At 39.6% G+C, this 22904-nt stretch overlaps 1 protein-coding gene across 1 annotated transcript in view; it reads left to right on the top strand.

Moving 5' to 3' along the window:
- Positions 1 to 20704, top strand: part of MCCC1 (methylcrotonyl-CoA carboxylase subunit 1) — a 43098-nt gene extending 22394 nt beyond the window's left edge. Inside the window, exons 8-19 of the mRNA XM_042459457.1 lie at positions 6160 to 6271; positions 6868 to 6949; positions 7627 to 7754; positions 8992 to 9175; positions 9766 to 9875; positions 12161 to 12377; positions 13012 to 13098; positions 14564 to 14613; positions 15941 to 16078; positions 17212 to 17319; positions 19033 to 19104; positions 20463 to 20704. Of these exons, the coding sequence (XP_042315391.1) occupies positions 6160 to 6271; positions 6868 to 6949; positions 7627 to 7754; positions 8992 to 9175; positions 9766 to 9875; positions 12161 to 12377; positions 13012 to 13098; positions 14564 to 14613; positions 15941 to 16078; positions 17212 to 17319; positions 19033 to 19104; positions 20463 to 20582 (1408 nt within the window). The 3' untranslated portion in view covers positions 20583 to 20704. The remainder of the gene's footprint in view (positions 1 to 6159; positions 6272 to 6867; positions 6950 to 7626; positions 7755 to 8991; positions 9176 to 9765; positions 9876 to 12160; positions 12378 to 13011; positions 13099 to 14563; positions 14614 to 15940; positions 16079 to 17211; positions 17320 to 19032; positions 19105 to 20462) is intronic.
- The last annotated feature ends 2200 nt before the right edge of the window (positions 20705 to 22904 follow it).

Below are 22904 nucleotides of genomic sequence, written 5' to 3'. Positions count from 1 at the left end.
ATTAGGAAGAATAGCTAATACTCCAGAGGACAGGATCAAAATTCAAAATGACCCGAATAGACTAGAAGCTGGGCAAAGCTAACAAAATGAAATTCAACATGGAGAAATGTAAGGTACTGCACTTAGGAGAAAAATAAAATGCACATATATAGGATGGGGGACACCTGGTTGAATGAAACTACATTGAAAGGGATCTGGGTGTCCAAGTGGACCACAAGTTGAACATGAGTCAACAGTGTGATGCGCAGCTACAAAGGCCAATGCAATTTTAGGCTGCATCAATAAAAGTATAGTGTCTAGATCAAGAGAAGTAATAGTGCACTGTATTCTGCTTTGGCCAGGCCCACCTGGAATATTGTGTCCAGTTCTGGGCACCACAATTAAAAAAGGACTGAGAAACTGGAGCGTGTCCAAAGGAGAGTAAACTAAAATGGTGAAAGGTCTGGAAACCATGCCCCTACGAGGAACGACTTAGGGAGCTAGGGATATTAGCCTGGAGAAGAGAAGGTTAAGAGGTGATATGATAGCCCTTTGTTTAAATATTTGAAGGGATGTCATAATGAGGAGGGAGCTAAGCTTGTTTTTCTGCTGCTCAGAGACTAGGACCCGGAGCAATGGATGCAAATGCAGGAAAGAGATTCCACCTCAACATTAGGAGGAACGTCTGACAGTAAGGGCTGTTCGACAGTGGAACAAACTCCCGGAGTGTAGTGGAGACTCCTTCCTGTGGAGGTCTTCAAGCAGAGTGGAGGGCCATCTGTTGGGGATGCTTTGATTGGATTTCCTGCAGGGCAGGGGGTTGGACTGGATGGCCCTTTGTGGTCTCTTCCAACTTTACGATTCTATGATTCTATCCTTAAAGGGCACAGTTTGGGGCCCACGGCATACCCATACAGTTTGTAACATATATTCTGGGGGGGGGGATCAATTTGTTCAGAAAAACATTTATGAGCACTTCTTTTGCATAGTAGGCAATTTTCAGAAAGACCCAGAAGTTGATTATACCAACGGGTAAATGTGGTCTGCTCGTACAGTATCACATAGTATGCCCGAGGAAGAGAATGAATCCTTACTCATCACAAACCTTGTCTTATTTACTAAAGAAGAGACTATGAGTGCTCGGGCATCTCAGAACCTGAGTGGGCAAAGCGTCCCCCAACCTCTTTTTGTAGCCCCAAGCCACTGGAGCTTCCTAAACACGTTGAACAAACAACTGTAAAAAAAAGGCAGGAAAATCACCAAGAAATTGGCCCAAATGTTTTACCAAAATTAACTAAAATACAGTGGTTGGGCTCTATCTGGAGCCCACGACACTTTAACATTCCTGAAAATGGGAAGAAAGTTGACATATCTAAGCAATCTGACAAACGTTGAAATGACAATAATCAAACAAAATCAAATTGATGTGACCTGTTGGTGCGTGAGAGGTGAAAATTGTCCCCCATCCATGGTGCTCTTGCCCACCCCTGCCTTAAAAGGGTATTGTTAAATAATGTCCGCAGTGAGAATATAGTGGTAAGTTTGGTACAATCAGATGAAATTGATGGGGAAAGATTGGAGTAGAAGGGAGGTTTTAATTTTATTTGCACTGCTTCCTGTTCAAATTTTCATTTAGCATGGAAGGAGAACTGAGACACATTTCTGTTCCCTTGTTCTTGAATTCTATGGATGTGACATTAGATACTTTAACCCCCTTTATACAGCCACCTGACTACAGTCTGCAAACCATAATGCAAGTTTTTTATTGAAATATGGTGAAATCAATTAAATGACCCAAACATTGACCTTTCAGAAACACAAGGCTGCACATTCCAATGCAAATCAAGGTCTCTGAATTAGCTTGTCCCATGTGAGACCCATATAATCCATTTTCGTTTCTTTGTGTCTGAGCAATCCTTAGACTGGTTTCAGGTAGGCAAATTATTCTTTACCTTGGATTATCTACAAATTTCTCTATCAACATGGCATCATCATTGAAAGACTTCTTTGCTTCTCTCCTGGCTGATTCCAATTGTTCCTGAAACTCTTTCTGACAGAGCAATCCTCATTCCCTAAAAGTGTGAAAAAACCGATGTTAGAAAAATGGGGGGGGGGGAGATTATTTTTTTTTGACAAAGCAATAAGATCTCACAAATCTTTTTACTGAATTGGTCTAATAAGATGCATCATTCACATGACTAACTTTAATTCAGTAACAAGGTGCTTTACAGACCACCCAAAAAGGGTGGTCTTCCGGCGCCGTCATTTGCTGCGCGGAGGAGCCCCAATGGCCAAACTGCACGACTCCTCCACACAACAACAAAAAGAAGCTGCAAAATGCCAGCTTCTTGCGCGGCCGCCTGTGACTTGCCGACAAATGGTGTGCCACTCCATGTAGGAACGGGCGCCGCCATTTTTTTACGCACTCGGCGCATACTAGGGTTAGGGAAAGGAAAGGACCCCCTTTCTAACCCAGTACGTGCCGCGCACATACTACCGCCCGTGCGGAACAGGCCTAACTACTCATCACAAAAAAATTCCCTCCAGGGTCTGTGTCAGAGTACATATTACAAATAAATGTAGGGTAGTTATGCTAAAGCTGGCATAAAAATTTGAAAGATTTCTTTCTGGAAGAGCAAGTTCTAAATTATTTTTCCTTTATAAGAAAGGATACCTACCTTTCCTCCACCTCCTCGTACTGCTTTGATCATGACTGGATACCCATCCTTTTGGGGCTTGATCTTCCAAGCATTGGTCAGATGTGATCTCACCATGATACCTTCAACAACAGGAACCCCAGCAGCAGACATTATGGCCTTGGAAGTGCTACAAAAAATTATTTGACATTTAGTGGCAAGGATATTGGGAGTTCTTATTAATGCACCTCAAGATCTGCAACAATGCAAGTAATTTCTGTCACATCTAGAGCGCTTTCAAGTTCTGTTTTTTTAAAAAAAAAATTGCCTTCCACATCAGTGGAGTTATATGACTACATATAGGTTTAACACTTTTTTAAAAATTGATTATTCCCCCCCCCCAATGAATTTCTTCCCATGACTCTAGCAAGGAGAAAACACATTGTTCTACATTTTTTAAGAAAAAGTTGCCTTGTTTCCCTAAAAATACGATTCCAGTTTTGTCCCACTGCAGTGCTGCAAACTCTTGTTTTTTCTGTCAAGGGGTACATCCCTTTGGAATAATCGAAGGACTGCATGATGGAGCAGGTTGAATCCAGAGATGGTGATGGGTCGATCACAGTCAGACATAGACAGTTTGCAAGAATGCAAGATTTTGCGTGTGCAGTCTCCTGTCCATAGTCTATCCTTTTTATTTGTACAGTATTAAATGATATTTCTTCCTTGGGCTCCCTGGCTCCTTCCACTGCTCTTTCTGTCTCCCCTACCCCCCCATTTTCCTTTTTGATTGATTGATTGAAATTTTATTTATATACCGCCATTCCTCCTGCGATCACGGCAGTTTACAAACAATAATTTTCACCTTTTCCCTTCTCCTTCTCCTCCAATATGCTTTCCCAGCTCAGATCAGATCAGACAAGGAATGTATGGAATCAATTTAAGGACTGCATAAAGCCTTCAGGCCACATACTGCCTATACCTGTGGTACTGCCTCACACCTGAAAGGTCCACCTCAACATTCTTCCTTGGCTGAGAGTCATCACATTTTTAAATCTTGTTCCCATATTCATACTACGTGTATTCTCAGATGTATAATACATCTTGCTTTATGTATAAAAGAGATGAGGGAATAAATTCAAATCCATAGTCAGATTTTAAAAACTGAGTTCCAGTAACAACTCTTATAATCAATTTAGCCCATGAATAAAAACTGAGTACCTCTTAAGGCCCATATCTCTGATAGCAGATGAAGGAGGACCTATAAAAAACAATTCCTTCTTGGTTGCAGAGTTCTGCAAATTCTGTGTTTTCTGACAGGAAGCCATAGCCTGGATGGATGGCCTAAAACAGGAAGGACCAAGTAGTAGATGGAAATGCTCTTAAAATAAAATGTTGTTGGCTTCCAATGGAAAGACAGTAATGAAGAGCCAAACAGAGATCATGTGAAAACAAATTCCCACAATGGGGGTGCCATAGCAAATAAAACCCTGTCCCTGACCTTTCTGGAACCTAACTCTTAGCAAAAAGATGAGTATAAATCAGGACTTCTCCTCCAGAATATGGACAACTGTACCTAGATACATCTCAGTATATCATGAATGATATATCTGCCTAAGCTGATAAAAGTGGCCCTGTGCCACCTGTTTTTCCTAAATCCAAGAGCAGTCTTAAAACTACAATCCTCTGATATAGGGGGAGGGACTGGCACCTGATCAGAAAAGTTGAGACAGATGACTAACTGTACCTCCATCTTGTCTGGACTAAGTCATTCATGCAAGATGCACACTAAATGTTGAGCAGCATGGAGAATTAAAAAAAATAAGAGCCTTACGGAACCTAAAATAATTGATATAGAACAATAATTCCCTGGCACCAACTGCTGGATTCAGTTAACCAGAAAGAAATGAACCACTGCAACACAGTATCTCCAGCAGCATATCTGCCAAGATAACATGTTCCATGGCAATGGAAGCTAAATAAACACCAAAGAGAATCAACAGGGCGGTCCCCCCCCCACCACCAGGAAAGGTCATCCTACAGGTGAGTGACATAGTGTCTATTACAGTGCCAGGCCATGAGAATTGTTAAGTGGATCTAGTTCATTTTTTTTAAACTTAAAATGTCCAAAGCTAAGAACAAACTAGAAGACAAGACTTGATGCCAGATGAAAGAGGAACTCTGGAACTCTCAGATGGAAAGGAAAATGCAAGCAAATGAAAGTATTCTAAAAGGGTAGACAGAATTAATGGCCATGCTCTGACTTTATCATGTTCAAGAGTCAGTTTAACTGCAGCTGTATGAAACTCTATAGTTTCAACAATTCAATGAACTCCTAAAACTGGATGCCTATAAATCTTAATTTGGGCTATCAACTAGAGTAGAATGTAGGTGTGTGTGTACATGAACATGCAAGCGTACATGGAGGGAGAATTGAGAGAGAGAAAAAGAGCAAGCAAGCATGCCAAAAGTAAGTATAGTCTGTACCTGTGCTGCGGATTTTTTGGCCACCTGCATATCTATCCTGGCCAAATAGCTCTGCTGAGATGGTGCTGGGCCAATGCAATATGCTTCATCTTCGGCTGTAATGACACAAATAGACCTGCTACAACGCATTTATTATTGGCCCCCATATAGAAAAATAAAACAGAATTGAATTTTTTAGAAGTTGTTTCAAAGCCACCTTGTGTTAGTGGTTATAAAAGTTAGACACGTGTACTGTTGATGAATTTTTCCAAAACTTACAGCCTATTGCATGTTTATATAGAAACAGGCTTCACAGTTTATGGAACTTCATAGTAGTAACTAGTTTTGCACATTGGTGTCATCTGCAAATTTGATAAGTATGCTCCCAATTTTGTCCTCCAAGTCATTGATAAAGATGTTGAATAGCACTGGGCCCAGGACAGAGCCCTGTGGGACCCCACTGGTCACTTCTCTTCAGGATGAAAAGGAGCCATTGTTGAGCACCCTTTGGCTTCGGCCAGTCAACCAATTACATTTTATTGACTTGGCCAATAATCTGGGATTCTGGGAGCTGAAGTTCAAAATCCCTTAAAGAGCACAGTTTGGGGGCCACTGGTCTAATTTTATCATAAGTATGATGAAAACCATCATGCCACCCTGAACACATCTGAACTCATCTAATTTTGGATGCTAGTTGGAACTGGGGCTGGTTGGTACTTGGATGGAATATCACCAGGGAACATCATGGATCTCTTAACAGGGCCAGGCAATCCAGCTTTAAACCCCAGAGAGCCATTTTTTTTGGTCAGAGCTGATAGTTACTGGGATACATTCACACTAGTAATCTTCCATAGGCAGCCTCTTATGTTCCTATAGAAAGGTAGATGTAAACATTAATCATCCTGAAATATACATTATTTTCATATCTGTAAAACAAGTTTAGGATATGATGGACTGTGCTAGTTATTGTGACATTTCACAAAGTGTCATGCTGGATTAAAATATTTTATTGCAAAAATTGGTAGTGGTGATTATGGTTGTGACTTTTGTCATCCTTCTCTTTTTCAAAAATCTCAATCAGACATGTAGAAGTACAGGTGTTTGGAGACCAGCATGGCAATGCAGTCTACTTGTTTGAAAGAGACTGCAGTGTACAGAGAAGACATCAGAAAATTATTGAGGAAGCTCCTGGGGTTAGTACCCAATTTCTTAAGATGACTGAAAAAACTGTGCCATTTTTGTTTTCTGTTTTAATGTAGTGTATGTTGTTTTTTTCACATGCAATGGTAGTGTCATCTTGGCATATTATTGTCATTAAGTAATATATTGTTTAGCTGTTTATACTTTGTTTTTTATTCACTGAATTGGGGTGTCTTATGAAAGGCAATATGAAATCTCTTGCATAAATAAGTAAAATTAAAGGGCTGTAATTTTTTTTTCTTTGCAGAATTTTATGGTTATTAGAGTACTGTTTCTTTCATACAAGTTTCATTTTGGAGATACAGTCGCCCCTCCACGGACTTGAAATCTATGGGTTTGAAAATCCACAGCCTATGGGGCTTGAATATGCGTGAGATCTGGAACTCGTGGGGGGGGAGTCTGGAACAGATCCCCCACGAGTTCCAAAGGGCGACTGTAATAGTGTATGGATTTGTAGCCTGAAAAAGGAATTGAAAATATGAGGGTATGCCTATCAGTTTTTCCAGGGTCGTTAATATTTGTGTACATTAGGCATACATATATGTAATGCTATATCTTATACATGTTACATAGTTTATATTGTTCTTAGCCAGGAATTACGCCTGAGGTGAGAAAGAAACTTGGAGAAGCCGCTGTAAAGGCAGCTAAAGCTGTGAACTATGTTGGAGCAGGTACTGGAAACCTAATTTCCTTTTACAGTCATCCCTCCTACACTTGTGGGTCAAGAATTCATAGATTTAATTATTCATGGATTACAGTATTTGCTACTGCCTCTGCTGCTGCCCTAACCAACTTTTTACTGGGACTTCAATAACACCAGTGTCGCTGGGAGGAAATCAAACTGGCGAGGTGGCTTGCTCATTCATGTAGGCAAACAGGGAGGAAGGTGATTGGATGGGGGAGCACAAGGAAGAAGGACACACGTTTCCTGACTGAGAGATATTTGCAGTTTTTCCACCTTCGTGGGGTTTCTGCACCCTGACCATTGTGAAAGTTGAGGGCCAGCTGTAGGGCCACATTCCATAGTATTTCAGCAACATAAGGCATTGTTCTTCCAAATTCCTTGAGACTTTTTAAAATCAGATTTTAAAAATTCTGTTTCTGTTTTAGATGTTTACAGCTTCTTTTGGACTTGGAGTTATTCTGGGATTTTGCCTAGAATAGGAGTTGCATATCTAGTATCTATGAAATGTTTTAGACAATTCTCACAAATCCCTGGGTGCATGATGATTAGTCAGTGGTTATGAGAGCTGTAATCCAAGACATCTAGAGAGTACCAAGTTGCTTACCACAAATCTGGAGGAAGCATCCCCACAGTTATAAACTGTACTTCCCTTAAATATTTCAGGAACGGTGGAATTTATAATGGATAGCAAACATAACTTCTATTTTATGGAGATGAACACCAGGCTGCAGGTGGAGCACCCAGTTACGGAGATGATCACAGGGACTGACTTGGTGGAGTGGCAGCTTAAGGTGAGAATGTGTACAAATGAAAATGGTGGGATCATTAGTCTGAAATTCAGGTAACATCATTCTTTACTACCTATTCAAGTGGATTTCTTCTTACATCTGAGACAGAGAATTCTCACTCCTTTTGTCTGCTCTTACTCTAAATTGGGCAGTGAATGAGGGTTTAAATAAATATATTCATGCTGTGATCTGTGCAGATCTATTTGTATCCCACCTTTTCCCCGATATTGGGACTCAACGTGACTTACAGTTTTTAAAAAATAATACATGCAAAATAAAATAAAAACATACAAAAAAAGTGAATATTACAATGGAATTAAACCATTAATAATATTGAAATGTTTTGAAACTACACTTTAAAAGATAAAATGTATTAAAAGTGTGTTTATATATGCATGTCTTGTAATACATGCTTACATAAAAACACACACATCCTATTTCCTACAACCTGACAAGGGCATTAACTATGGAAGGATTAGGAGGTGGTTGCAGATACTACAGAATTCCATTGACAGGAAAGAATTCAGTTTACAGTTAAAGAAGCAAAAAGCTGAACTCAAAAAGGAGAAATTTGGAAACTCATAACTGAAAGTCTACACGTAAATGTGTTATGCAAATTGCTGCAGATTTTTGCACATTTGCATTGATGCTTAATTTTCTTCACTGTACAATTTGCATTTGCAATCCCTCTGCTGAAAATGTGCAGCCAGTGGATGACTGGCCAGATGTTCAAAAATGCATATCCTCAGGGATGATCACAGATACTCCTGTAAAAACCGTGAATCCTTTTCCAGTGGAATTTGCAGAGCTTTTTGCCTTTTCCCCACATAAAGCCCAAATTCCTCTGAATCTCACGTGGCCAGATGGCAGTCTATTCAAACAGAATGTGGAATGTTTAAATCATGTAGACAAGCCCAAAGAAAGATAACCAGTAATGTGAGAACAAGAACTTACCTTATTAGTGAGTCAAAATGTAGCATTCTCACAACAGAAAACTTTTATGCCTAAACTGAACAAAGTTCATTTGATCATTGTGTAAATGTTAATGAGTATATCTGTTTAGGAATTTTTCTGGAAAATATTTTTCTGGATTTTATTGTAAATTTTATTGATTCAGTGAGTTTATATTAACTGAGATTAACAATTGGATTTAGGTTATAAATGTTTAAAATCTCGTTTACAAGTGATTTCTTGATATTATTGGCGTCTACAGCATTTGAACATATTTTCTTTTTTAAAGATTGCCGCTGGAGAGAAGATTCCTTTAACCCAGGAAGAGATCTTGCTCAAGGGACATGCATTTGAAGCTAGAATCTATGCTGAAGATCCAAACAACAATTTCATGCCAGGGGCTGGACCCTTACTGCATTTGTCTACACCACCCTCTGACAGCTGCATCAGGATAGAAACTGGGGTAAGACAAGGTAAAACTGAAACTATTCATTGGGAATATTATTTTAGTCTTAAATGTAATATTAAATAGTTTATTGATAAATTTTGCCAATCAACATTTTAATGTTTAGTGATATTCTAGAGGCCTTTCTGTTTCCCCAACTTTCAGAGTGTACTTTTAAATTTGCTGCTTTTATATCTTTGAATTTATTTTTTATAATATCTGCAAGTGTTTTCATGAAACTGTTTTAATTGCAATTTTGTTTATTTTTGGAGAGTAGTGTTAACATAGTACACCATCATGAATGACATTTCATCAAATAAGTAAATTGTGCGTAGTCTCAGTGTGGGCCTTGGTCTTGTATATAGTGGCTCTATTGTGGCATTAATTCCATAGTTTTGGCCATTTCCAGCAGGTAATGCACACCTTAGGCTGTTGGGTGACTGTTTTGAAGTAAGATATCGTCTAAACAAAGCTAGGCATTTTAAAAATTTATTGCTTCACCTTTTCTGTAGACCAGGTTGTTTCTACCTGCACAGTCTAAGGTATAAACGGATTTCTTTCTTTCTTTTTCAAGCTACTAATTTTGGTAAGTAGCTTTTCCATTTATTTCTGTTGCAGGGGATGAGGTTTCTATACATTATGACCCAATGATTGCTAAGTTGGTTGTCTGGGCTGAGGATCGTCAAGCAGCTTTAAGGAAATTAAGATATTGCCTTCGACAATATAATGTAAGCATAAGAATTCCAGTATTTATTTATTTGCTTGCTTGAATATTTATATCCTGACCTTTATCTGCAGATCTTAGAGTGGCATACAATAAAAACCAATCTAAACAAATTTTAAAACAGTATAAAAAGTTTCCCATGACATTCTTGCAAACAAGCTTGTAAAAGGGGAGCCTAGACAGGTAACTGTTACATGGATTTGTAATTGGTTGACCAGCCGAACCCAAAGGGTGCTCAACACTGGCACCTTTTCATCCTGGAGATAAGTGACCCAGTGGGGTCCCACAGGGCTCTGTCCTGGGCCCAGTGTTATTCAACATCTTTATCATGACCTGGATGACAGGTTGGGAGCATACTTATCAAATTTGCAGATGACACCAAATTAGGGGAATAGCTAATAATCAGAGGACAGGATCAAAATTCAAAATGACCTGAATAGACTAGAAGCTGGGCCAAAGCTAACAAAATGAAATTCAACACGGGAAAAGTAAGGTATTGCACTTAGGGCAGAAAAAAAATGCACAGAATAGTAGGGGGGACACCTGGGTGATGAAAACAATGTGAAGGAACTGGGTGTCCAGTGACCACAAGTTGAACATGATCAACAGTGCGATGGGGCAGCTACAAAGGCCAATGCAATAGGCTACATCAATAAAAGTATAGTGTCTAGATCAAGAGAAGATATAGTGCCACTGTATTCTGCTTTGTCAGGCCCCACCTGGAATATTGTGTCCATCTCTGGGCACCACAATTCAAAAAGGATGTTGAGAAACTGGAGCATTCCAAAGGAGGGCGACTAAAATGGTGAAGGGTCTGGAAGCATGCCCTATGGACGCCTTAGGATCTGGGATGTTTAGCCTGGAGAAGAGAAGGTTAAAAAGTGATATGATAGCCCTGTGTAAATATTTTAAGGGATGTCATATTGAGGAGGGAGCCAGCTTGTTTTCTGCTGCTCCAGAGAATAGGACCCGGAACAATGGATGCAAACTGCAGGAAAAGAGATTCCACCTCAACATTAGGAGGAACTTCCTGACTGTAAGGGCTGTTCGACAGTGGAACAAACTCCCTCGGAGTGTAGTGGGTCTCCTTCCCTGGAGGTCTTCAAACAGAGGCTGGAGGGCCATCTGTCGGGGATGCTTTGATTGTGTATTCCTGCATGGCAGGGGGTTGGACGGATGGCCCTTGTGGTCTCTTCCAAAATCTATGATTCTGTGGCCTGTTACAGACTGGCAAAATAAAGCTGCTTTGGTCTCTTTGGAGGCTGCTATTTAAATGATGCATGGGTCCTAAGAATCCGGAAGCTGCACCAAAGTTGCACTCCGGTACTTAGGAACGGAATGTGGCTTTGGCGCAACCTCTGGATTCTTAGGACCCATGCATCATTTAAATGCATACCTCCAAAGAGACCCGAAGCAGCTTTATTTGGCAGTCTGTAACAGGCCATTGATTCACATGAAAAAAATAAAATATTTTAAAAGTCTAAAAGATGATTAATAAACAAATTGAAAGAGAGGTTAAAATCATTTAAATGAATTAAAACTATGTACATAAGAGGGTTTTGTGTAACCAATCAGGCCCCAAATCTTTCATGTAACACCATTTACTTGGTGCCTAAAAAGCAGCAATGTTAGCAAATCAGGCCTTCAGAGAACATACCAAGTAAACCATGGTTGTACATGAAAGATTTGGGGCTATTGGTTTCAACACAAACCCTCTTGTGCTCATAGTTCTATCATTTTAAATAATTTAACCTTTTTTTCAATTGTTATTAATTATCTTTCAGATTTTAAAATTATTTAATTTTTTATACTGTTTTAAATTTGGTAGATTGGTTTTGCTGCATGCCACTCTGTATGCCCTCACTCAGGCCCTCTGCCCTCCCTCACACACGCATATTGTTGACTGATTTGATACAGAAGAGGGCCCGTCCAGCAACCTTAACCTCAGGCAGGAGCATATACAGAGAGGATCCCTTCAAATATCAGTTTTACGTTTGGTTCCACCTGGTAAGATTGTAGACGGTGTTCTGAGAATAAACTTTGGTGTGGTGCACTCCTTCCTTGATGCTCAGTGGGGATGCCAGGTGGGTGTTGTGCTTCACAGGTGTTTGAAATAAGTACTTTAAGCACTTCTTAGAATACGCACCCTTGTTAATTTTCCAAGAGAAATAAAAAATACTACACAGGCATTGCCAAAGTACTATCATAATTATTGCACAGCTACTTATTGAGCCTGAAATTCTCAATTTTTGTCATTGTTTGGTGTGTTTGTTCTCTTTCTTCCAACAGATTGTAGGGCTGAGCACAAATGTTGATTTCTTATTGAATCTATCGGGTCACCCGGAGTTTGAAGCTGGAAATGTTCACACCAATTTTATCCCTCAACACTATGATGAGCTGTTTCCATCCAAAGGGGCAATATCAAAGGTGTCTTTGTGTCAGGCGGCTCTTGGACTCATACTGAGAGAGAAAATGGTGACAGACACTTTCAGGCTTCAGTCAGAAGGTAAGGCTACATTATCTTCTCCCCTCCCCTTTTGGGAAATATATTTACTACTTAAAAGATACTCAAATGTTTTACCATTTATGCATATTTCAGAGTGTGGTAAAGTTACTTGATGACAATAGCTTCCAGAATTTCCCTGTCAGTATCCTAGCTTCAGGGATTTCCCAGTCAATTTTGTTCCTGATGTAATAAATGTTTAAAGGAATTTGGGTTCTGAAACAAGCAGAATTGTAAAGTTGAAGGCTTTCATGGCTGGAATCCATGGTTTTTTGTGGGGTTTTCAGGCTATGTCTATGTTCTAGAGGAGCAGAATTATTTGTGTACACTTCAGGACCCAGTCTGAGCGTGTAGACAGGAATTTTAACAGAGGCTGGCTGCCCATCTTTTGGGAGCAATTTGTGTCTTGCAGCATGGCAAGAGGTTGGACTGAGTGGCCCTTGTGGTATCTTTAATTCCATGATTCTGTATGCATATGACTTTGGATTGGTCTGGAGTAAAAGGCTCAATTTATGCATCAATATACAGAGTTTAAGAGAGGTTGCATGTGTTTGGGATGAATGTTGTCAGCTTGATCTAATAAATGTAAAATAGAAGTTAACCTCATCACTCTCTTTCACCTTTTTTATTAATTTAGATAAGTTCTCTCCATTTGCATCCAGCAATGGTAGAAGAATAAATATACCCTATGTTAGAAACTTGACTCTTCATGATGGTGAAAATAGTAAGTGACCATAAAGAGAATGTGAGCAACCATTTTAAATGTATTGTGTATAGTTAATAAGAACAACCAATAAATAATTAATTCATAATGGCATTGTTTTGAATCTAGAGTTACACAGAGGTCTGGTGGAAATGGACTGCTGTCTTCTCTTAGCAGCTCTTGTTCCTAAGAATGCATTACAGAATGGATGGGACTATGCTAACTGGGATGACCTGTGATATGTAGGACTGCAGGAAATCTGTCTCCAAAATTGAGCAGAGATCCTTTCTATGAATGGGGACTCAGCAGGTGAAAAGTGTCTCTGCCTGATTTTGGGAGAGAGATTTTCCATCCTCCCTCTCATGCTGGTATGCTTACAGTCTTCTTCATTTGTCAGGATATCCCCAGCCATTATGTTTCATTTTCAGGGGGATCGTGAAGGAATGAAGAATCAGAAATGTGCTTTCATTAGTCTTATTCTACACATGTCATTTTGGATCCAAGTTAATACAGCCGACAGAGCAGTTTTTAAATGTAATATTTTCTTTCTCCATCCCCTTCTTTTCATTAAAGTTGCCCCATCACCTCTGGTATTACACACACACACACACACACACACACACACACACACACACACACACTAATATGAATGAAAACTTTCTGTGCATTTAGGTAGGTTCTGTTATTGCCACATAGGTAGGATTACCTTTATCCTAGGATTACCTGTAGCCTAAGTATAGTACTATATTTTCATTTCTACATTAGATGGACAAAGGTGGGAAAAGTATGTGTGTGTGTGTCCATGCGCACACATGCGTGTATGCATGCAGGAGGAGAAGGAATCAAGGACTGGTGTTAATTAGAGGAGATTTGCATGATGAAGGATGTACAGGGTGGTTCAAGAAAGGCTGCTAAGGAAGTCTGTTAGTAGTATTAGTGATACATTAGTTTTAGGATATCAGGAAATGATCTGAAAGAAGTATTACTACTGCTCTGGGTGTGTATACACTTCCTTCTTTTGCTTCTGGTGGACTGACTTTTCTATAGTTTCAAACATTGGTTTGATTAGGAAACAACAGCAGTCTAGAGAAATGTGTGGACTTGCCATAGAATGGTTCTATATATGGTTCCTGTGGCATAGAAATTGGTTTTGCTCTTTCAGCTCTTAGAAAATCTGTTATCTGTCCTGCCTTTCAGTGGAGTTGGTAGGGCAAGACAGTGGGTGAATAGGTGAGCATACATGAAATTTACTCTCATCAGAAGAAACAGTAGCATGGCAGAAAACACAAAAGTGTTTGTGGGAGAAGATGACTCAGACAAGTGACAGATGCTTGTGTAGTACATAGAGACCAATAAGAGAGAGATACTGATGGTGACAGAGCATTGTAGGGATGGTTAAAAAAGAATCACAACTCTGTTAGATATGGGCTGCTTTAGCCACAAGCTTATGTTGGGTTTTGAAATTTCCACCCTTTCTTTTTTACAGATGTGAATATGACTATTACCTACAATCATGATGGATCATATGACATGCAGGTAAACTTCTCTATAATATGATTGGAGTTACTAAGGGAGGTAGCAAACTCAAGCTCTTTCTGTATGGTTCCTTTATTAATTTTGCCCCTAGTAAGCTCTTTGGATTTGAATGGAGTTTTGCAAGACACAGGAATGGCACAACTCAGAGGATTTTACTTGGAAAGGTCAAGGTGGCAACAGCAGCTGTACATCTGGAGCCGAGTTCGGAGTTGGGTTGTTAGACTGGAGTCCTGCCAACTCATTTTAGCAACTAGGGAGCCTTCATTATTATTTGAGCGACTGTGAATTGGTTTTTATTATTATTGTTTTAGCTTTGCAAACAGGTTGGGAGAAAAGGAGAAAGAAGTTGTTCTTTGCTATCTATTGTGCTTTTTTTCTTGCTCACAGGAGAGTGTTCAAAATTTCTTCTGCAGTTTATGTTAGCTCTACAGTACCTTCTTAATAACATTTTTAGATCTCTGGTCTACATATTACTTCTGAGCAAGGAAGCTTAGGACAAGGGTAGAACATGATGGATTCAGATGGTAGTCATAGAGGAAAGGGAAAACTTTTAGTTTATTGAACAGTAAAGACCTTCAAAAAAGCACACATTTATTCTCTCATCTTGTACAGAGAGGTGGGACAGCCTTTATAAAGCTATTCATTTATTTGATGCATATATTTAAAATATTTGCTTATTGCTTTTTAACTTACTGGGAATCTGACATTAAAAAAACAATTTTCTTTAAAACCACTTTTAAAAAGCAACACACACTTTAAAAAGTACGAAAAAAACAACCCTGGTTTTAAGGACTAAAAGACAGATGGTCCACTAGAAAGTCAAAAGGGAGAGAATTACACAAATGAGATGGTGTTGTTGAAAAAGCCCTGTCGTATATGCACAAACCTGGCCTTTTGGGTGGTGGGAAATGTAAGAGACCATGCGTAGGTGTAGAGTAAGAGCACCCTGGCATTGGTTGTATATCTGTATTAAGACTCATTGGCTAGACTTAGGGGTGGCCCAGTGAGTATTTGTTACATTTTTTGCAATTTCCCCCAATTTCAAAAGTGTTCTCTAGGTTTTAACGCTGCTGCTTGAAAAACAAACATCCTAGTTTTGTCATTCTCTAGTTTCCTTGTTCTTTGAAGCTGGCCAGTTTGCACACATTAGGGGTATAACCATGCTTGGACTGAAATCTCTTTATTGGACTCTGTACCCCACCCCACCATGAATGCCACTCCATCCTCATTATTAATAAAATCTTTTTTCTCTTTTACCTCTATGTTCTGTTTCTTCAAAACTTAGCAGGTATACCAGGCAGTTTACAAAACTATTAATGTATTTCAGATGCAGGATCAGTGTTTACATGTTTCTGGATGTGTTTCAAGTGATGGTGATTCGGATTACATAAAATGTTCAATAAACGGAGTTGTTTGTAAATCCAAGATAGTAATTTTGGATGATGCCATTCATCTGTTTTCACTGGTAACATTTTCTGTTTCATGTTTCTGGGGAATCAGATTCTCTAGTAGGGATTGAATGTAACAAAAGGGAACAGAGCTGATAGTCTTCTTTACATTTTAGAAAAGGATTGAGTACATGACTCTGTTTCTGTGAGAGCGATCCATAAAGTTTGTTGTAGTTCTTGAAAATCTATGGCTTTAATTAATTTAGGTTGGTTGGTCAGTACAGAGCCAATTAGTGAATAAATTAATTGAAAGAAGATAAATCTCCCACCCTCTCATCCGTTGTCTTTGTTATTTGGTGTCCAGTTAATTTTGACTTGAGACAAGTTTATGAATGAGAGACGGAAATAAAAATTTAGAAGAACATTCTAAATTCAGTGTCATGGGCTTTCTTGGGAACAGAGCTGTAATAGCTGAAATGTATTTGATGAAGAATGATTGATTTCAAAGCCATTCTGACTTTGTAGATGTTTTGCATCATTTTCAAAATGTTGCAAAGTATTATTAATATTTATTCAGCTAAGATGTAAGTCTATGTAGTCTTAGAAGATAAATTCATAGTAATGTAACTTATTATCTTGGCACTTTTCCCATTAAGAATTATTTTTATAAATAAGAAGAGTCTAGCAGTGATCTCAGAATGTTATTGATCAAATGTTATTGTAAAAAGTAATGAAAGGGAATTAAAATGACTCTCTAATGAATTAATGCAAATGTTCTGTAATAGAAAGAAAGAACTTAGTGCCTGTACTGTTAGTATTTCTCATTCACAAAATGTGGAAAATCTAAGGAGCTTATCACATGAGCAAATAAAGTGGATGTTCGTTTGGATAATAGCACCTTCATTTGTGCCTTGCCACATGATGATGTAATTCTTCTATTTCTGCTGTTCAACAAAGATTCAAAATTATTATTATTATTATTAACCTTTATTTATGAAGCGCTGTAAATTTACACAGTGCTGTACATACAATCTTTTTAGTTAGACGATTCAAAAGAACTGAAGAACTGCGTCATGCAGTAAGACACACAGAAAGATGCTACTGTCTGGCTGAATTTCTGCTTACTTTCCTTCTGCGATAAGCTGCTAAAATGGGACCAGTTGTAAAAGTGTTGTGTTCTTATGCTATCGGTTGATTTTGGTTTCTCTAGGAAGGCAGTGAGCGGATTGGTCTTCCAGTGCCAAAATACCTATCTGGAGCAAGTTCAGCGGGAGATCAGGGTGGGGCTGTTGCCCCTATGACTGGGACAATAGAAAAGGTAAGTCTGAGAATCAGGATATGACAGTGACACTGTTTAGAAAGATAAAATCAAAGGCATGTTTCCTTTTCTTCTCCCTTCCTTTAATCCACTTATTAGCGACTGTTCACCCATGACATTTACTTCAAGTTGCTTACCATCTGTTCCTTCATTATTTTTGAATGTGATTGCTCCTTTGTCAGTTGTTGTTTAGCTTGCTTTCTAGCCTCTGCTTTAGAACACTGTTTTCCAAGCACCTATCATTGGCTGAAGAACTTTGTGCAGAAAATTGTAATAGAATATGTACTACAGAATATGTACTACAACTTTCCCCCAAATTGGACTCCTCTATATTTGCATCTATGGGTGGAAAGCAATAATTTGGGGGAAGCTGACTGGATAACCAAATCAGCCAAGCCTTGGATTAGTTAGTTTAAATCTCCTTCTCTGAGAGCAGCCCACTCTCCCAGAGATATACCTTGGGTTGTAAAAGAAATTTACTTTGTCTTCACATGGATTGGTACAGCTGTCCAGCAGGTCCCATAGACTCCTTTGCCTAAAAGCTGCTACAAGAATCATAGAATCATAGAGTTGGAAAAGACCACAAGGGCCATCCAGTCCAACCCCCTGCCAGAAAAGAGTTTAATGTGAGGATCCTGAGAAGTTTACCGTAGTTAATGATTTCTAAAAATAATTTTTCAAAGCAAGTGACTATTTCTGTACTTTGCTTGGTTCCTGAATAATTGCATTGACTTGAAAAGTGGAGCTGATTTGACTCTCTTGCTTAATTTGTGGCTTGACATACTGGCCATGGATAGCTAGTCAGTAAGAACATTGAGAGAATGCTGAAAAAGAATATTTCCCCATAAGTCTATCAGCCTAATTTTTTGCTTATGCAGGGCACAGTAGAGATTTTAAAATGTGAGAAATATAGAGAAAGACAGGAAGTCTTTAGGATTAGGAGTATAAATGCACTGATTTGTCACACTGACATACTCAGTTCACAAGGCCAAACATTTTCACCGCGCCATGTGTATAAACTGAGTGTATGGAGCGAAATGCACCCAGCAGCCTCTTTTGGTTGTATATTGCAGATGAAGCTTGAAGATGGAAGATTAGCATTCATGTGAGGACAAGACGTATTGCTTTTCTCACTGACAAATTTGATTAGCTTCAAAGGAAATAGAACTCAGTTTGAAAATTACTCTTCACCTGAGCTGCTCCTCTGTCTCCATAGGAGTCTAATCCTGGTGTCCACACTTCTAATAGCCAGTCAACAGCATCTACTACAAGTCTATAAACCCTCTGGTCATGGCCCATGTCATCTCTTTGAGTCTGTTTATGTTGTCTTCAGAATTCTTTGCTAAAGATTCAATGAGAATTATCATTTCAAAGTGCATGTCTCCTGTGCTTAAAACGCCATGCCCAAATAATTGGAGAGTGCCCAGTCAGAAGGTTAGGCCTCCATCCCAACCGGACATTATTCTAAGAAGCAGTCCTCCATCTGTCAGTAGTACAGCCCAGAAAAGCTGCACATACTGTGATTAGAAAACTGGCTTTCTCTTTCTTTAACCTTTTAATAAACAGCAAATGTTTCCATTCATCTTTGTACAAGGGCTCTTTTGTCCTGCTTTTGCTATCTGTGGGGCTGTTAAAAAAAGTCTTTCATAGTAATGTTTGTATGACAGGAATGTAACACCCAGTGAACAGTTCTCTCACTGTGCAATTTGTTAGGTGTTTGTGAAAGCTGGGGACAAAGTCCAGGCTGGAGACCCACTAGTGGTTATGATAGCTATGAAAATGGAGGTGAGTATTTTCATAATTTCTTCTTCATGGTTTCTGTGAATCAGACAAATGGGTTGTACTCACCTGCTCATTGAGCATAAAGTGTACCTTAAATGTTGGGAAATAGTATGTTAACTGACTAGATGTTTGAGATATGCTTTTTTATTGGTAGAGATTATTTGTAACAGGCTGTTCTAACATTTCCCAGGAGCAAATATTCCACTCTTTTTTCATACAAAGAACTTTTATGAGCTTTTAAAGAAATTTTGCTCTGGAGGAATTTTATCTGTGCAAATTCAGTCAAGTAGCAAGCTTTTCTATAAAATGAAATCATTACACTTTCTGCTTTGTATTAACAGACACCTTTGCAGAATATAAATTTGGAACTGTGCATAGGTCTTGTCTGGTTCCTCAATAACTTTAGATAAATAAGTACAGTTCTTATTTAATCAATGCCGAGTTATATTTGGCATTTGTAACTGTTGTTAGGCAAATGTACAAGTACTATGCATGCTGACATTTTTCTCACAATGTTATGCTGTGCTAGCTTTTGACCCCCTGTGTGCAACATAATTTTGTGTGACTCACAACTAAAGACAACTACAAATCTTTAAGAACTAAGTCCAGCCTGAAAGATATGGGGGAAGAGGAAGAGAAAGGGAAATGCATAATTCATAGTCATGGGTGGCGGTATAATTGGATGTTGTGGATGTTACCAGTGTTTTCACCTTGACTACCAGCTACCCTTTCTGGAATAATGTTTCCCTATAGGTCAGAATCTATATTATGATTTTACAAGTGAAAGGTGACTGTTAATACAAAGCAGAAAGTGTAATGAGAGATTATACACTAACAACCCATGTTGTGAAACAACATGTCTTGTGGGGGCACACTATAATGGCACAGAAGGGGAACCTTGATTATATCTCTGTGTTATTTCATCTCCTCCAGCTGATCTCTGGAAGATGGGGAGGGCACCCTAGCAGCACCCATTTGTCATGGCATAAGGCAGTGATGGCGAACCTTTGGCACGTGTGCCAGAGGTGGCATTCAGAACCCTCTCTGTGGGCACACATGCTGTAGCCCTAACACAGAGTTTGCCAGAGTTTCTTACTAGAAAGCCAGAGGGACGTGGCACTTTGGGGTCTGGGTTGCAGTTTGGGCACTTGGTCTGTAAAAGGTTCACCATCACTGGCATAAGGGATAATCAGCATTCTCAAAGAGCAGTGCTTCCTATTCTGTCCCATTGCATTCTGCAGATTAGCAGGTAGAGGCAATTCTTGCTTATTCCCATAACTCTCAGTTTTTATCTGGTGGGTTGATTCCAATAAATTGATGCTATGCAGATAGAGAAACCGTTCATATTTCTTTCTCTACAGCACACAATACGTGCTCCAAAATCGGGAACAATAAAGAAGGTTCATTATCAAGAAGGCTCACAGGCCAACAGACATGCGCCACTAGTTGAGTTAGTGGAAGAAGAAGCGGAATCACAATAATTTCCATTGAATGGAGGTGATGAGTTTTGATTCTTTCTTGGTTCTTTTTTAATTCCTCGAGAAAGCATCTTCATATTTTATTCATCGAATTGAACACTAATAAATTGCTTTTATTTCCTTGATGTTGTTTGCATATTTCCCCACCAAATGTTTTGCCAACTTTCTTCAGATTCTGAGTTTTGCCGCAACGAGATGAAAGAGGTATACACCAAAGGCTGGGTCACACATGCATAGATCTCATTAGATGCCTACACAGTTGATGCCTCTTGGCTGAAAGCAAAAGCGTCTCCACTCAAACATTGCATTTCAAGTTGACATTGGGTGATGTGAAAATTCTCTTGCAATGAATCTGTGATGCCTCGTTGACACATGCAGGGCATTGTGTGCTGAACGTACATGGAAATATGGATGCTAAGATGCTCTAGAATTTAAAGAACAGTGAACAGCTTGCTGGATCAGGAGATCCACAGTTGAGGTTTACCAACACTGATAACTTTGTTAATGAGATGGAAGTGGGATCCTTAGGTTTGAGTAACCGTGTTTTCTGGAGTTTGTAATACAGCAGAAAGGGGAAACCAAGGGTTGTCAGACATGCATTCTAGACTTTTAACAAAGCTGATTATTGAACTTAAGGCTATGATCCTGAGGTCAGGATGGAATACTAAAAGAGAAAGGAGTTCATGATGGATGGGAGTTTTTTAAAAGCCAGGCACATTTTACTATGCCATTGCATCCTATAAGGATTTGAGTATCTGTGGATTTTGGTATCCATGGGGGGGGGGGGGGGGGTGTCCATGTCCTGAATCTAAACCCCAACGGATATTGAATGCCCACTGTGAGTAACTCCCAGGGTCCACTTGGTTTGCATGCAAAGTCATAGGCATTTTGGCTGGACGGTTATAGCCATGTCTCTGACTATTAAACAGATATTCTCTTTTATTCAAAGATATAACCATGTTAATCTGTAAAACCAGTATGTAAAGAAGTCTTGTAGCACCTTTCAACTACTGTATATGAAAGAAAGAAGTCGGCAGCATGGACCTTCGTAGATTCAAGTATACTTCCTAAGATGCCAATGCTACCAACTTCTTTCCATTGCTCTGAAAGGTCCAAACACACTGCAGAAATAATCCAGTCTGAGACGGCTTTAACTGCCCTGGCTCAGTGCTAGGGGATTCTGGGAAATCTAGGCAACTGTAGACAATCATGAAGCTTTTGGTCGCCTAGACCAGGGGTTCCCAGCCTTTCTAATGCCGTGACCCTTTCATAGAATCATTGAATCATAGAGTTGGAAGAGACCACAAGGGCCATCCAGTCCAACCCCCTGCCATGCAGGAAATCCAAATCAAAGCATCCCCGACAGATGGCCATCCAGCCTCCGTTTGAAGACCTCCAAGGAGGGAGACTCCACTACACTCTGAGGAAGTGTGTTCCACTGTCGAACAGCCCTTACTGTCAGGAAGTTCCTCCTAATGTTGAGGTGGAATCTCTTTTCCTGCAGCTTGCATCCATTGCTCCGGGTCCTAGTCTCTGGAGCAGCAGAAAACAAGCTGGCTCCCTCCTCAATATGACATCCCTTCAAATATTTAAACAGAGCTATCATATCGCCCCTTAACCTTCTTTTCTCCAGGCTAAACATCCCCAGCTCCCTGAGTCGTTCCTCATAGCGCATGGTTTCCAGACCCTTCACCATTTTAGTCGCCCTCCTTTGGACACGCTCCAGTTTCTCAATGTCCTTTTTGAATTGTGGAGCCCAGAACTGGACACAATATTCTAGGTGGGGCCTGAACAGAACAGAATATAGTGGCACTATTACTTCCCTTGATCTAGACACTATACTTCTATTGATGCAGCCTAAAATCGCATTGGCCTTGTTAGCTGCCGCATCACACTGTTGACTCATGTTCAACTTGTGGTCTACTTGGACTCCTAGATCCCTTTCACATGTTGACTCCTTAAGCCAAGTGTCCCCCATCCTATATCTGTGCATTTCATTTTTTTGCCCTAAGTGCAGTACCTTACATTTCTCCCTGTTGAAATTCATTTTGTTAGCTGTGGCCCAGCTTTCTAGTCTATTCAGGTCATTTTGAATCTTGATCCTGTCCTCTGGAGTATTAACTATTCCTCCTAATTTGGTGTCATCTGCAAATTTGATAAGTATTCCCCCAATTTTTTCCTCCATGTCATTGATAAAAATGTTGAACAGTACTGGGCCAAGGACAGAGCCCTGTGGGACCCCACTGGTCACTTCTCTCCAGGATGAAAAGGAGCCATTGTTGAGCACCCTTTGGGTTCGTCCGGTCAACCAATTACAAATCCACG

This window comes from Sceloporus undulatus, chromosome 3 (assembly GCF_019175285.1).
Source record: "Sceloporus undulatus isolate JIND9_A2432 ecotype Alabama chromosome 3, SceUnd_v1.1, whole genome shotgun sequence".
NCBI lineage: Eukaryota > Metazoa > Chordata > Lepidosauria > Squamata > Phrynosomatidae > Sceloporus > Sceloporus undulatus.
Note: the sequence above shows the minus strand (reverse complement) of the source record. Positions and strands in the feature narration are given on the sequence as shown.